The sequence below is a fragment of the Rhipicephalus microplus genome, chromosome 6 (genome assembly GCF_043290135.1).
Source record: "Rhipicephalus microplus isolate Deutch F79 chromosome 6, USDA_Rmic, whole genome shotgun sequence".
Lineage (NCBI taxonomy): Eukaryota > Metazoa > Arthropoda > Arachnida > Ixodida > Ixodidae > Rhipicephalus > Rhipicephalus microplus.
Window position 1 is genome coordinate 162,571,818 of NC_134705.1, and position 14,311 is coordinate 162,586,128.

Genomic DNA, 14,311 nt, shown 5'->3' on the forward strand with positions numbered 1-14,311 from the left:
CTCTTCCTCGTCCCATGCCAGTCGGTAATACAGAATCCCGACGAGTGAAATGCCCACAGTTTTCGTTTATGAAGGCGCTGAGATGAACAAAAGTGCAGAGGTGATATTCCAAACAGGCAGAGCTACATGAAGCTTTTTACAGTTTGAAAAATTCAAAGCACACATCCGTTGCATGAAACAGAGACTTCAGTGCTACCAATAGAAGTTTGCTAGCGTGATGGCGCGAGAGAAGTTGTACCAAAATGCTGTACAAAACTTGCACAAGCTGTAAAAGCCGGAAAAATCAATTTTCGATATTAATGCAAGAAGATAACTTTTAAGTCACATGCTGACACCGCGGCCGCGAGACAGTCAGTCAATTTTTTTGTTTGAGGAGGCATGTAAGGCTTTCGCCTTTACAATGAAAACAACAAAGAAGGACAGGGAAAACACGGCATGAGTAAGCTACACAACGGAGTAAACGACTGGGAAACTACATTGCATGGCCAACCGAACCAAACACGCTACGGCATCGTAGTGATGAATCAACGAAAAACAAGACACGAAAACGAGGCAAATGTCATATGAAGCATTGATTGATCCTCATCACTTGCGAAATTCAAAGCACCAAGTAATTTAAAATGGCTGTTGGTTTTGTAAATACGATGCAATTTTAAGATACATTTCTTTGTATAGAAACACCGAATGTTTATATAGCCTGAAAGGTTGGATAAGTGCTGTCAAAAGTTGCAACCACTGCACTTCACCGATGCCTTAAGAACCACCAGAATCGTTGAAGGACTCTGGATATTACACAAATTTTCACTGAATTCTCCAGGAAAAAAAAAAAAGCATGCTTTTATAGTGGTAGCATATCTTACAGTGAAATCAGCATGCCATCGAATTTCTAGCCTCAAGACTTCATTTGACGCTAAATTTCACTGTATTAGAGCTTTCCCGAATTCCCTTGTAGCTAACATCATTCTGAAGATGTATTAAACTTTCACGGCTAGATTTAATAAGATTTCACAGCTCCGTCGCGTGCCGTACAATTGCAGCCCCGCGACCGCTCCGGTGGCTTGCCGTGGGCGAGGGCGACCCTAGCGGTTGCTCCTGTCCCTATATCAAACTTTCGCTGAAGCTTCATGACCAGTAAAAGTATCGAAGGACTCTGATATAACCAATTATCTGCTATAATGAAGTGAATAGCCTTTCCATAAATGCAGTGTTAAAGTATACATTTATGACAAGTTATTTTTATGTCAGCTGTTACTTTCTTACACAAGGTTTGCGTGTAATATGTGGAAAAGCAAAACTTGCCTTTTCGTCCTCTTCCAATCGGATGATGACCACTGGGACTCGCATTCCCAGGGGAAGCCTCGAGTGCGGAAACCGACTGACACCTTTGTCGTTGCCATCTTTCTTTGAGTGGGGCTCGGAGGATGAGGGACCCGTTGGTGAGGTTTCACCGCCCTGTGAGAACAATGACACGTGCCTTGCAGACCAGTTTTTACAGAGTTCGAAGCGCGTGCAAAGTGCTGGTGTGGTACAAGACGACTGCACAATACAACTGCATTATAACAAAGTTACACTTTGTCTTTCAAATATATTTCTTGCATCAAATGTTCGTTACAAGCAGCTAAACCTTGCAGGATGATATAAGCAAAGTAGTTTGGATTTTCGCTCTTATGTTCAGTAATTTTGGGACGTCATATGTCGAGATTCGAGGAAGATCTGTTGCTCAGCGAGTTGATTAACATCAAAAGGACACGTGTGGGTGCAAACCGAAGAAGAATGAACAAATATTCGAGAAATAGAGCGCAGGAAGCTTGGTGCAAAACCTTGAGTGACACAACACTTCCTACTCCTCCTTTCCGAGTCTGTTTCTCTATTTGCGATAACACGTACTATATGCCTTTCTCGAGATTCGATACCTGTCATCCCTGCTGTACCACCGCACTCGAGACCACAGCAACACTGAGGAGGACACTGCGCCAAATGTCACCGGTTCACCGTTTGCGAGTTACCTTTCGGTCGTTGTTTGAAACGCGCTCTAGGGCAGGGGGCGTTGGCGAGCTCAGCAACTGCTGCACGGTCACTCTCTTTTGGGCTTTCCTTTCAAGCAGCTCCTTCAGCTTCTACGTGCACCAGGTTGCATGGAACGAAAACACAGTTGTAAAATAAGTGACAGTCTAATCGAAAATCGTATTGAGAAACAAAGTCACTAGAGGTTTGTTAAAAAAAAAAACCCAAGCACGAACGAAGAACACACCCATACACATTTCCTACAAAAGCATCCAGTGCTGGAATCATTTCTTGAGATGTGCCAGCCAATGAACTTTCTTCTCTATGTAATAGTAACGGCAGCTTTCTGATAAGGTAGGAACTAGGGATGGGCGAACATTTGAGTGCTTCCACAAGAATTTAATTTACTTGAAATTTCAAAGTATTCAAAATGAACAAAAACAGATATTCTTGACCACACTTATCCACTCGAAAAGGTTGTCTTACTGCAACATAGGCCTGATATGCCGTGAAATTACCCTTCTAAAGAAAGGCCATACTGTTGCAAAGCCACACCTCAAAGTTAAATACATATTTACCAGCAGTTCAATTCATAAATATAAAAAATTAAAAGTGTATAAGAGAGCTACATGAGCCAAGTGTAACAAATTTTAAAACTGCACAAACTACATCGCTTGTAATTCAGGTTCCATTAGTATAAGATTAAAAGCATGTTATATCGGCCTCTGAGTATACCAAACTTAGAACGTAACATATTTTACCGCTTATAACGGGCACCCTAGTGCCATTCAAATCTTCATACTATTCATATTTGCTTCCACATTCAAACCAAAAAGGTGATACTAGTACATGCCTAGGTACCATAAAATGCTGAGCGAGCACCCTCCCCCCCAACACGAGCAAGTGCCCCCCTCCAAAATCTGGTCGGATTATTCTTTTCTTTAGAGAGGAAACTTGCTCAGAATTTCATGGCTGTAGTGCCAATTAAAAAAATATTGTGCAAGTTAGTTGGGTCATAATTAAAGTGCTCATTTTTATTTAAAATAGGTGATGTTTACTATTAAAACAGTTCAATTAGGAACTGACAAAATATTCATTTGCTTCGAAATTCAAATTTACTATTCGCCCATTTTTGGTAAAAATGTTTTTTTTTTATCCTCTGCTACTGTCTTCTTTCAAGTGTAAACCTTCATACTGCTAAGCACACACATGTGGCATTAAAGAAAGAAAATACATATGTATTAAAAGTCTGAGTAAACCATTACCATCACCATGAAATGAGAAACAACAGTCACAATCACGGAACCACCGACCTTAGCTTTTTCAGAGGTCTGTTCTGATGACGTCGGTCCAGAGGAGTGAACCGCGCCCGTTCCATCACAGCTGTTGCCGGCAGCCGGTGCAGTACTGTTAGGCAGTGCCTGGGTAGAGAGATTGACACCTGTTAGAGCGGAGCAACACACAGAGGCCAAGTTCAACAAAAATTTGGTTTAGCTAAATTAATGTTGTTGAAAAAAACAAACAAACAAACAAGATGAGTGGTGCACAGAAATGAGGCCATCTTGGCAAAGCAGCCCCACTGATAATTGTCATGAAAATGAGTAGACACTGATGGACGGAGCACTTGTGCAAACTTACTGTGTGATGGGACAGTGGTGGCTGTGGGGAGAGCCGACACTTTTACCTGAGACATAATTTAATCTGGGTGCTGTCATCTTTGGCTGTGAAGAGGATATTTTCTTGCTTGATCAATTGCGACATGAATTCATAACAATATAAAGCATTGTGTGTGCCAACATGACCATTTCTATGCATATTCGTCTACCATAACACTGTCTGTTTATTTGCTAAATGTGCAAAACACAAAGGTTAACAGCCCACTATGGTGGCCCTGATACTGATTCATAAAGTAGACTATAGGCTTTTTCGAGCGGCTTGAATTTTCATTAAACCAGGCATTTTTGGGGAAATGACTGGAGTGAAACGAAGGTAGTTCACACACGACTTACCTTTTCATGGGAAGTGTCTGGCAAGGAAGCCGGCAGCACACCCTGGAGGCTAGCCGCCTTCTTCCTCTTGCTTTCCTCCAGGATGGCTTTGAGCCGGTCAAGCTTGCTGAGGCCACTGTCCTGCTTGGCGTTTGGGAGTTCGTGCATGGTCGTCTGCTGTGTCGACAGGTCATTTTCGTTTCCACTCCCCGTTGGCGGCAGCCCGGATCCTATTGACTCGGAGTTTTGCAAGCTGCCAGTCCTGGATGCGTGGAAAAGCGCTGGCGATTTTAGGAAAGTGTAGACCGAAGGTCTCAAACGCACGCCCTGTGAACCTGTAGCCACAGTTCCCCAAAATTAACTATAGGGGGCTCCGGTGCTGCGATCTTTCAGCTACCGTGGGAATAATGGGTAGTACGCAAATTTGCCTACTGAAGTCCTAATGCTCGCGCGTTTCAAACGTATGTGTGGCTTTGTTTATTGTTGTGCTTTAGTTTTGTATCGAGTAAAATAATGGACCGTCGTGAACTTCGTGACCCGTTTCCAATTGGTGAGTCTAAAATGTTAAAGTGGTCAATGCAACTGCTGAACATTTGCTGATTGTCGTCTCATGACGAAGCGGCTCTGGGCCACGTGAAGCCAAACGGAGCCGAAAGTACGAAGATTAGACAAATTTGTGCGCGACCCATCATTTCCATGCTGGTTGAGGTGCCGTGCATTGCAGCTTGCATAGACTCTAGCGCCAGTGTTCCCTCTACTGTACTTATACTAAACTCTACGCTGTAGCTAGGAACCTGCAAATGACTATCTTTGTCACATATTTTGAAACTATTTTCTTAATACATATGTTCAAGAACTACACAGACATGCACAGTCTCAAGCACAGATTTTGGGACATACGCCCATGCAGTCACCATGTTTTGAAGCAGGACGGTGGAATGAAAGCTATACTTCAGCTATTCTGATGTGTTTGACACGTGACGTGAAATCCCCTTCAGAAGTGAGCTAGGTACGGGATATGGGAAAGACCTCAGTTCAAATTACAGTGTTAGCTCTTAAATTATGTTCAACTCGCAGTCTTCCCAAGTCTTCACCCTCCAACCTTCTTCACTGCCCTGGCCCTTGTGAAAGACTAGGTGTGAAAGACACTAGAAAACTAGCAAGATCGTGGCATTGCTAAAACCAGGCAAGTCTCCCCACGATATGCTATTTTACAGACCTGTGGCTCTAGCAAGTTTTGTAGGAAAACTCATGAGACGAATGGTTCTGATGCGCTTGGAATGGTTTCTAGAGAAGCAAAGAGTATATCCAGATGCCACGACTGGCTTCCGGAAGAGAAGGTCATCAGGTCATCAATTGACAGTGTGATTGATTTGGTAAAAACCGTTGAACATCCGAAACGGTGCCGCCGATTAACGGCTGCAGTATTTCTTGATATCAAGGGTGCATCCGACGATATTCTGCATGACACCACTCTAAATGCTCTTGAAGACTATGGCATTGGTGGCCGCATACACCAATAGATCTTCAAGAACGAACTATATTCGAGAACGAGCCAGCTATCTTCAAGAACGAACTATATTCATGTCTACTGCTGACGGTGACACAAATAAGCATCCAGTCTATCAAGGCATGTTTCAAGATGGAATCCTGAGTCCAACATTATTTATTATTGTACTTGTAGCCCTCATTAAAAAGCTTGTTAAACTAGGCGGCGAAATCTCGGTGTCTGTGAACGCAGATGACATTTGCATTTGGACCACGAGTATAACACCTTTGCAAGTACAAAAGAAACAACAATGTGCAGAATCGACAACGTCTGCATACCTTAATACCTGCGGACTGCAACTGAAACCTACGATAAGTGCAACCCTACCATTCACGAGAAAATCCGTGGCTTGCTACCCCATAGTGATCGATGGGAACATAACACCTTCGGTAACTCATCACAAGTTTCTCAGAGTTATCATCGATAGTGATTTGTCTTGGTCGAAGCACATCTCATCGCTAAAAAAAAAAAAAAAAAAAAAACTAGTCGGCTTTGTCCAGGTCATTTGCCATGTCTGGAAAATCGTGGGGACCATCGAAATCCTCTCTTCTGCAGCTATACCAAGCACTTTTTATTGGATACCTTCGCTACAGTGCTCCTGTTCTCTCCCGTGCTCACACATCGGCTGTACGTACACTCGAGGGAGCTCAGGCAGGCGCCCATAGAATTGGCCTAGGAGTAGCTCGATGCACTTGTACAAGGGACACTATAGCAGAAGCACGTGCTTGTCCAGCTCGTGTTTACCTTCAACACGAACCACTACGAGTACATCTGAGGCTACCGACAAGGCACCGAGACCATCCACTGGCAGACACTAACACACGATCTAATGCTGCATACTCAGAAGCTGTTATGTCACACCGAGATCTGCTGCCTTCAAATTATGCACCACATGTTATCTCCGACATACCATTCTGAACGATTCCTAAGCTGATCGTGCGACTTTTCATCCCAGGAATAACAAAGAAGTCAAAAATACCAACCGCTGGTCTTAAGCATTTTACTTTGCTGTATATTGACTATATGTATGGATATACAGTACACATTTTTACAAATGGCTCGGTCACGCAGATCTCCTCAGCAGCAGCTTTCACTGTGCCTCAAATGGGAATCACTCAACGCTTCAAAATAGCGCATCAGACATCATCTACTGCCACCAAGCTGACTGGCATCCGACAAGCTGCGTGCTACATTTTACAGCAAAGCCCAGCGAAATGGACGTTATTTTGCAACCCCAAGCCGGCACTTCAGCTAATTAGAAACTACATGAAACAAGACACTGCATACAGTCCTCTGGTGTGTGACATAATGAATATGTCGAATGAGGCATTTCAATACTGATATACCGTTGCGTTGCAATGGATTCCTAGACATTGTGGCATAGCTGGGAATGAACAAGCTGACGCAGAAGCAAAAATGGCGCATACTAGTTGCGAAGTGATATCAATTGACTTTTCCCGATATGATATTGCCACTAGCACGTAGTGGGTCGTCAGCAAGAGCGGCTCTCAATCTGGAGGAAAAAGAAGATCGCGTGCTTTTTTCTCTGCTCGAGAGCCAGCCACGACTGACGCATCGTCCTAGAGATTGCTACCCGATGGTTTAATAAATCCCCCAGTACTTGTGACTCATCGTGACAAACTGGCGGAAGTGCTGGGTAGTCTCACGGATGCTGAAGACCCCCCCCAGGAAGCCGTGATACGAGTCCAGTGCCAAGCAATACTCCCGTGCATCGGACCAGCCGCCGAATCAGGGGATCGCCTCCGGAAATTGATGATACTGCTCCAACCACGTCGACAAACATGACCAGTGCTTCGGTGCAAACCTCGTCAACAGGCACGGGAAGCACGACGTCGAACCGCCATACGCTGAAAAGCCCACGGGCACCGGCGAAGTTCCATGGCACGGAGCACGAGGATGTTGAGGACTGGTTGGCGGACTTCGAGCGTGTAGCCACCTTGAATCAGTGGGACGACGCGGCGAAACTGGGTCGTGTCTATTTCTATCTCGAAGACGGGGCACGTACGTGGTATCAAAACCGAGAGGAGCAGCTGACGACGTGGCCCGAATTCTTTCGTAGACTTTTGCAGACCTATGCCAGTGCTGATCGCCAAGAACAAGCTGAACGAGCTATTCTGGCCCGCGTCCAGTTGCCAAACGAAACTGTGACCACGTACGTCGAAGACATGACGCGCCTCTTCCGACGGGCCGATTCGAGAATGACGGAGGACAACAAGTTGCGTCACTTGATGCGCGGTGTCAAGGACCAGCTTTTTGCCGGCCTCGTGCGCAGCCCTCCGAAGACGGTCGCGGAGTTCTTGTCCGAGGCCGTGACAATGGAAAAAATGCTGCAGCAGCGATCCAATCAATACGACAGGCATACGTCAGTGGCATGTCTACTGCCGACATTTTCACCGCCACTAGAACCAGCAACGACCATCTACGTGAACTCATCCGTGATATAGTACGTGAAGAGTTGCAAAAAAGCTGGTGTAACACCTCATCCTACGGTTAGCTCAATTGCAACTGTGATCAAGGATGAGCTGCACCAGGCCCTCCGGAACACCTTGCCTCCTGATACAGCTGCACCAGCTCCTGCTGAATACCGCCGTGAGACAACCTACGCGGAAGCCTTGAAACGCCCTGCTGCATCGCCACTATTACTCGTCCATCCTGTTCCTGCTGTTGCGCTCCAGTCAGCACAGCACATACCGTACTACGAAGGCACGTACACGTCACCGCCTTTGCCCTTTGTCCCTGGCGCTCCTGTCGCCCATCGTTCGGTGCCACCAGTTCAGTACATCGATGATTGGCGCACGTCTCCTCGGAAGTCTGATGTTTGGCGCACACCTGATCGCCGGCCTCTGTGCTTTCACTGTGGAGAAGCTGATCACTTGTACCGCCAGTGCCCATATCGCCGTCTTGGGCTTCGCGGCTTCTCTGCGTACTCACCGCCACCCTGTTACGGCCAGAGACCGCGCGAAATCGAAAACTACCTCGCCCAGCAGCATGCACCACTGTCTGCCGGGCGCCAGTCGCGCTCGCCATCACCGAGGCGATATTCATCAACGCCCCAGCGGTATTCTACCACACGATCTCCCAGCCCCCGCCAGGAAAACTAGCCCAAGCGACCACTGGGGGCGGGGTCGCTGAACGTCGAAGCGCTGAAGACCTCCTATTAACGCAGAACCGTAGAGAAACCGGTCCAACATATTGCTGCAAAAGATGGCCGACTTTCACTCGACATAGCAGTGACAATTGATGGTTGTGCAGTTAATGCGATAGTGGACACCGGCGCCGACTATTCCATACTGAGCGGGAAACTGACAACGCAGCTGAAGAAAGTCATCACGCCGTGGCACAACTCGCAGATTCGGACAGCTGGTGGCCACGTCGTTACTCCACTGGGTGCCTGCACAACTAGAGTACAGATGCAAGGGTATACATTCGTAGCAAGCTGCCTCGTTCTACGCGTATGTTCCCGTGACGTCATCCTGGGAGTTGACTTTTTACAGGAAAATGGAGCTATCATTGATCTGCAAGAGCGCCGCGTCACGTTCTCAGCCCAGCGAGCAATCAACGTGCAGGATGACGGAAAGCGTGTCGACGTACTCCGTATTTCTGAACAGAGCGTGACGCTTCCTCCACGAGCAAGTGTTCTAGTCGACGTAACATGCTGTGGTTTGGGCGATGGCGATGTGGTGGCCGAGACAAATTTAGAACACCTCCTGCAGCAAGGCATTTGTGTAGCTAGAAGTGTAATGCACCTTCGTGATGGCCGATCTGAATTGCTCGTAACCAACTTTAGCAACGAGCATCGACGTCTGTTCCGTGGCACTTCGATAGCGTTTGCCCACGAAGTAGCAAACGTCACCAACTCTCTCACGTCAGAACTAGTGGATACCACCGACACATCAATGAGTAATATTGACATCAATCCTGATCTGTCTACCGATAACCAGACTGCGCTACGAGCGCTCTTGTTCGAGTTCAGGTCTTGCTTCGCAAGTTGCTGAAAGATCCGCCAGACATCTATCACTCAACACAAGGTCATCACGTACGAGGACGCACGCCCGATACACCAGAACCCCTACCGCGTGTCGGCTAAAGAACCTGAAGCGATACGTACGCAAGTCAGCGAGATGCTTGGCGATGGCGTTATTGAACCATCTAACAGCCCGTGGTCATCTCCAGTCGTACTTGTCAAAAAGAAGGACGGGTCGCTACGCTTCTGCGTCGACTACCGAAAGCTTAACAACGTGACCAAAAAGGATGTGTATCCGCTGCCACATATCGACGATTCGCTGGATAGACTTCGTCGTGCCCATTATTTCACTTCTCTCAATCTCAAAAGCGGGTATTGGCAAATCGAGGTAGATCAGCGAGACCGTGAGAAAACAGCCTTCGTGACTCCAGACGGCCTATACCAATTTCGAGTGCTCCCTTTTGGCTTGTGTTCAGCGCCGGCAACTTTCCAGCGAATGATGGACACTGTCCTCACAGGGCTCAAGTGGCAGACTTGTCTTGTCTATTTTGATGATGTGGTGGTCTTCTCTACCACGTTCGAGCAGCACCTTCACCGCCTGCGCAGCGTGCTGGAGGCTATCCGATCAGCGGACCTCACACTAAAGCCACCGAAGTGCCACTTCGGCTATAAAGAACTAAAATTTCTTGGACATGTAGTTAGCGCCAAAGGAATCCGGCCCGACCCGGACAAGCTTGCCGCTGTTGCCGAATTACCAACTCCTGTCGATAAGAAAGCCGTCCGGCGCTTCCTTGGTTTGTGCGCCTACTATCGCCGGTTCACTCATGGCTTTTCACAGATAGCAGAACCTCTGACTCGTCTCACAAGGGACGACACGCCGTTTGGCTGGGAAAACGAGCAACAAGCAGCTTTTGATGAGCTGTGACAACGCATGCAATCAGCGCCCGTTCTCGCTCATTTCGATGATGATGCTGACACGGAGGTCCATACCGACGCTAGTAACATTGGGCTCGGTGCAGTGCTCGTTCAGCGTCAAGAGGACGCTGAAAGAGTCATAGCCTACGCCAGCCGCTCTCTATCCCGTGCCGAGGCGAATAATTCCACTACGGAGAAAGAGTGCCTCGCAGTCGTGTGGGCAATCACAAAGTTTCGCCCGTACCTTTATGGTCGTCCCTTCAAGATAGTGACGGACCATCACGCGCTCTGTTGGTTGGCAAGCCTGCGTGACCCTTTAGGACGGCTAGCACGGTGGAGCTTGCGGCTGCAGGAATTTGATGTCACCATCGTCCATAAGTCCGGCCGTAAGCATGAAGACGCTAACACACTGTCATGCGCACCCCTTCATGTCGTCAGTCAGGAAGCAGAGAAAAACGAAGGCTTCCTGGGCGCTATTAGCGCATCAGACTTGAGCAAACGGCAGCGAGATGACGCAAAGATTCGTCCAATCATTGATCATTTAGAGGGCCAGGGCGCTATCATACCACGTCATTTATCCCGCTCGTTGACGTCGTTCTGCCTGCGAGACGGTGTGCTGTACAAGAAGAACGCTCGTTCGAACAGCCGTGCTTACCTCCTGGTGGTTCCTCGAGACATGCGAGACGACGTCCTCTTCGCTTGCCATGACGAACCCACATCCGGTCATCTGGGCTACTCAAGGACACTTGCCAGAGTGAGCGAGAGGTACTATTGGCCAGGACTTTCAGCAAGCATCAAGAAGTACGTCAAGAGCTGTCTGGAATGCCAGCGCCGAAAGCAACCATCTGTTAAACCAGCCGGTTTGCTTCAGCCCATCGAAGCACCCTGCACGCCGTTCAACCAAGTCGGCATGGACTTTCTCGGGCCATTTCCCCTGTCTACGGAGAGCAACAAATGGGTGATCGTCTCGACCGACTATTTGACACGCTACGCTGAAACCCAGGCGATCCCACGAGCCGCGACTTCTGAGGTAGAACAATTTTTCATGCGCCACATCGTGTTACGACACGATGCTCCTTCCAGTGTGATAACGGACAGAGGGACGGCATTCACGGCGCAGCTTACGGACGAAGTTTTCAAACTGAGCAACACCAGACACCGAAGGACAACTGCGTACCACCCGCAAACCAACGGACTTACCGAGCGACTGAATAAGACCCTCGCAGACATGATCTCAATGTACATCGACGTACAGCACAAAACATGGGACCGGATCTTACCTTACGTGACCTTCGCGTATAATACTGCTGTGCAAGAGACCACGCGATTCACGCCATTTCGGCTTCTCTACGGCCACGAAGTGCAGACCATGCTAGACTCTATGCTACCATGTCAAAACGAAGACGAGTTGGCAACTGACGCCGAAGAATTCGCAGAGCGTGCTGCGGAAGCCTGGCAACTCGCGCGACTGCAAATCGGCCAGCAACAGCAGGCAGACGCACGACGCTATAACACCCGCCACAGAGAAATGTTTTACAACCCCGGACATCAAGTTTGGGTGTCGACGCCCGTCCGCCGCCGTGGCCTTAGTGAAAAGTTACTGAGCCGGTACTTTGGCCCATATAAAGTGTTACGCCGCGTCAGTGACGTGAATTACGAAGTGGTTCCGGACTCAACACCCCATGCACGGAGCAGGACACGACTGAGGCCAGACGTCGTTCATGTGTTGCGCATGAAACCATTTATTGCGCGTTGCTCGTAACTTTTCCTTTACCGTACAGCATTCTTTGTGTTTTTTGTTTATTTGTGTGAACTTGCTTTCTCGTTCATTGACGTTTCTTATATTGGCACGCTCTTCAATTTTTACTTTCACTTTATCCGAATTTCCAATTTCTTTTTCACATGCCTATGTAGTAGCATCGCGGTGATGCTATGTACTTTTCTTTCATCTTTTTGGGACTTGTTTTTTTTTTATTTTCGGAAGGGGGGATAATGCCACTAGCACGTAGTGGGTCGACAGCAAGAGCGGCTCTCAATCTGGAGGAAAAAGAAGATTGCCTGCTTTTTTCTCTGCTCGAGAGCCAGCCACGACTGACGCATCGTCCTAGAGATTGCTACCCGGTGGTTTAATAAATCCCCCAGTACTTGTGACTCATCGTGACAATATCAATGCCTTGCTGTCTAATACCTGTGACACACGGGCAAAAGTAAAGTACTTTGAAGTAAACCCCTTTTGTCGCCTAAGGGGACCATTTGCAGAAAGGAGTGGCGCTGATGACACACGGCACCGGAAAACTGCTTTAGGCGGTGCCTCAGAAGAACGCTGCAGAAAAAAAGGGCGCTGTTTGTGGAAGCAGCAAGATTGGAAATATTAAAAAGAATCTGCGCATGTACATCACATTCAGCGACGCCGGAGCATAAAACCGTTTTTTTCATTGTCTGGTGGCTTATAATGAGCATACCTGTAATTTTTTTCTTCGCTTTTTTGCATTTTTAGCAGCAACTTAAGTTCGTCTGGCAACTATGAACAGTCGGTGTTTTGCTGTTTTTGTTTTTGTTCCTCGATATGGGAGGTGCCCATGCATGTCGGGTTTTACAGGCCCGATCTTAACACACACTAAACAAGCAAGCGGGACGCGCGCGACAACGCGTAGCGTGAGTGACCGCCTTATCTGAATGTCTGTGTCAAGTTGTTAATTTTGCTGTGAACTTGCGCCCGTGTACGCGGAATACCGGCGTCGGTGAGGCTCTCAGGAATCGCCTGGTACACTCCGCAGTTGTGCTTTTGCCCTCGCAAGGCGTCCAAATGGTCCTCCCATAGCTTTATCAGCGCCCAGGTCTCCTTTTCAGTCCACTGGACGCGCGGTTTATTCTTCACCGACTGAGCCGACTCCATTGTTACAAGATACTACGTCGCCGACACAGCAACTGCCACTGCCAACCCTAACATGATCGCGCTAGTGACGTAATGCAGGCGTTTGAGAGTATGGACAGACTATAGGCCTTCACTTTTCAACAAATCGCACTGCTGCTGGAAATGAAAACATTTTCGCAGCGAAAAAAAAATACTGACAGGGCACCGCAGTGTTGCGACACGTTTTCTTCTATTGATAAATTATGCACACTGTATGCGAGAGTACTCCCTTCCTGCCAGAAAAGTAGATGCGGGATCTGCTTTTGCGAAAAGGATCTTGGCCGGAAAGGAGTTACTCCTTTGTCGTGTGTCACTGCGCCCTAACGCCTTTCCGAAAGATGTCCCCTTGTCTAAAGAACTTCAGGGTGCCCGTGTGTCAGGGGCATAAAGGTATGAAGGCATCCATGCAAGGACTATGGAATGATCCGGATTATCGCCACAAGCGCATTTACAGGCTTGACTCTTGTTGTGTTTTTTGCCTTCCGTTCCAACTAAGGAGAGACCAAGAAACGCTACTACATAGACTGTGGCTGGGTGTTGCATACACAGGACGATACTTACACATGACTGGAAAAGAGCAAAATCCTAACTGCAACTTGTGTAACACGCCAGAAACTATTAATCACATCCTGTGTGTGTGCCCTTTATACGCAGTTGAGAGACAATCTCTTAATGCCTTACAGATGACCTAGAGTGCCGACCCTTTTCAGAAGAGAAACTTTTGGGTGCTTGGGAACGTGTGGATCACGCCCAAAGCAGTTTAGAGGGCCTGCTCGCATTTCTAAACAATACAGGTTTAGATTCCCATCTTTGTAGAATCTGCTAATAGAATCTTTATAGAATCTGCTCACTTTTGTGCGTGTACTACACCGACCGAGACATTGTGTGCAGTGACTCATTGTGCTATACCACAATCACCCCTCATCATACCCTCCTTTTTCTTTCCCTTTTCCCCT

General features: G+C 47.6%; 1 protein-coding gene across 1 annotated transcript in view; it reads right to left on the reverse strand.

Annotated features, from left to right (window-relative positions):
- LOC119167212 (uncharacterized) overlaps positions 1-14,311 on the reverse strand; it is an 86,231-nt gene that overhangs the window by 69,731 nt on the left and 2,189 nt on the right. The window contains exons 3-6 of the mRNA XM_075867896.1: positions 4,014-4,254; positions 3,318-3,425; positions 2,007-2,117; positions 1,300-1,452 (exon numbers count right to left, since the gene is read on the reverse strand). Coding sequence (XP_075724011.1) covers positions 1,300-1,452; positions 2,007-2,117; positions 3,318-3,425; positions 4,014-4,160 — 519 coding nt within the window. The 5' untranslated portion in view covers positions 4,161-4,254. The remainder of the gene's footprint in view (positions 1-1,299; positions 1,453-2,006; positions 2,118-3,317; positions 3,426-4,013; positions 4,255-14,311) is intronic.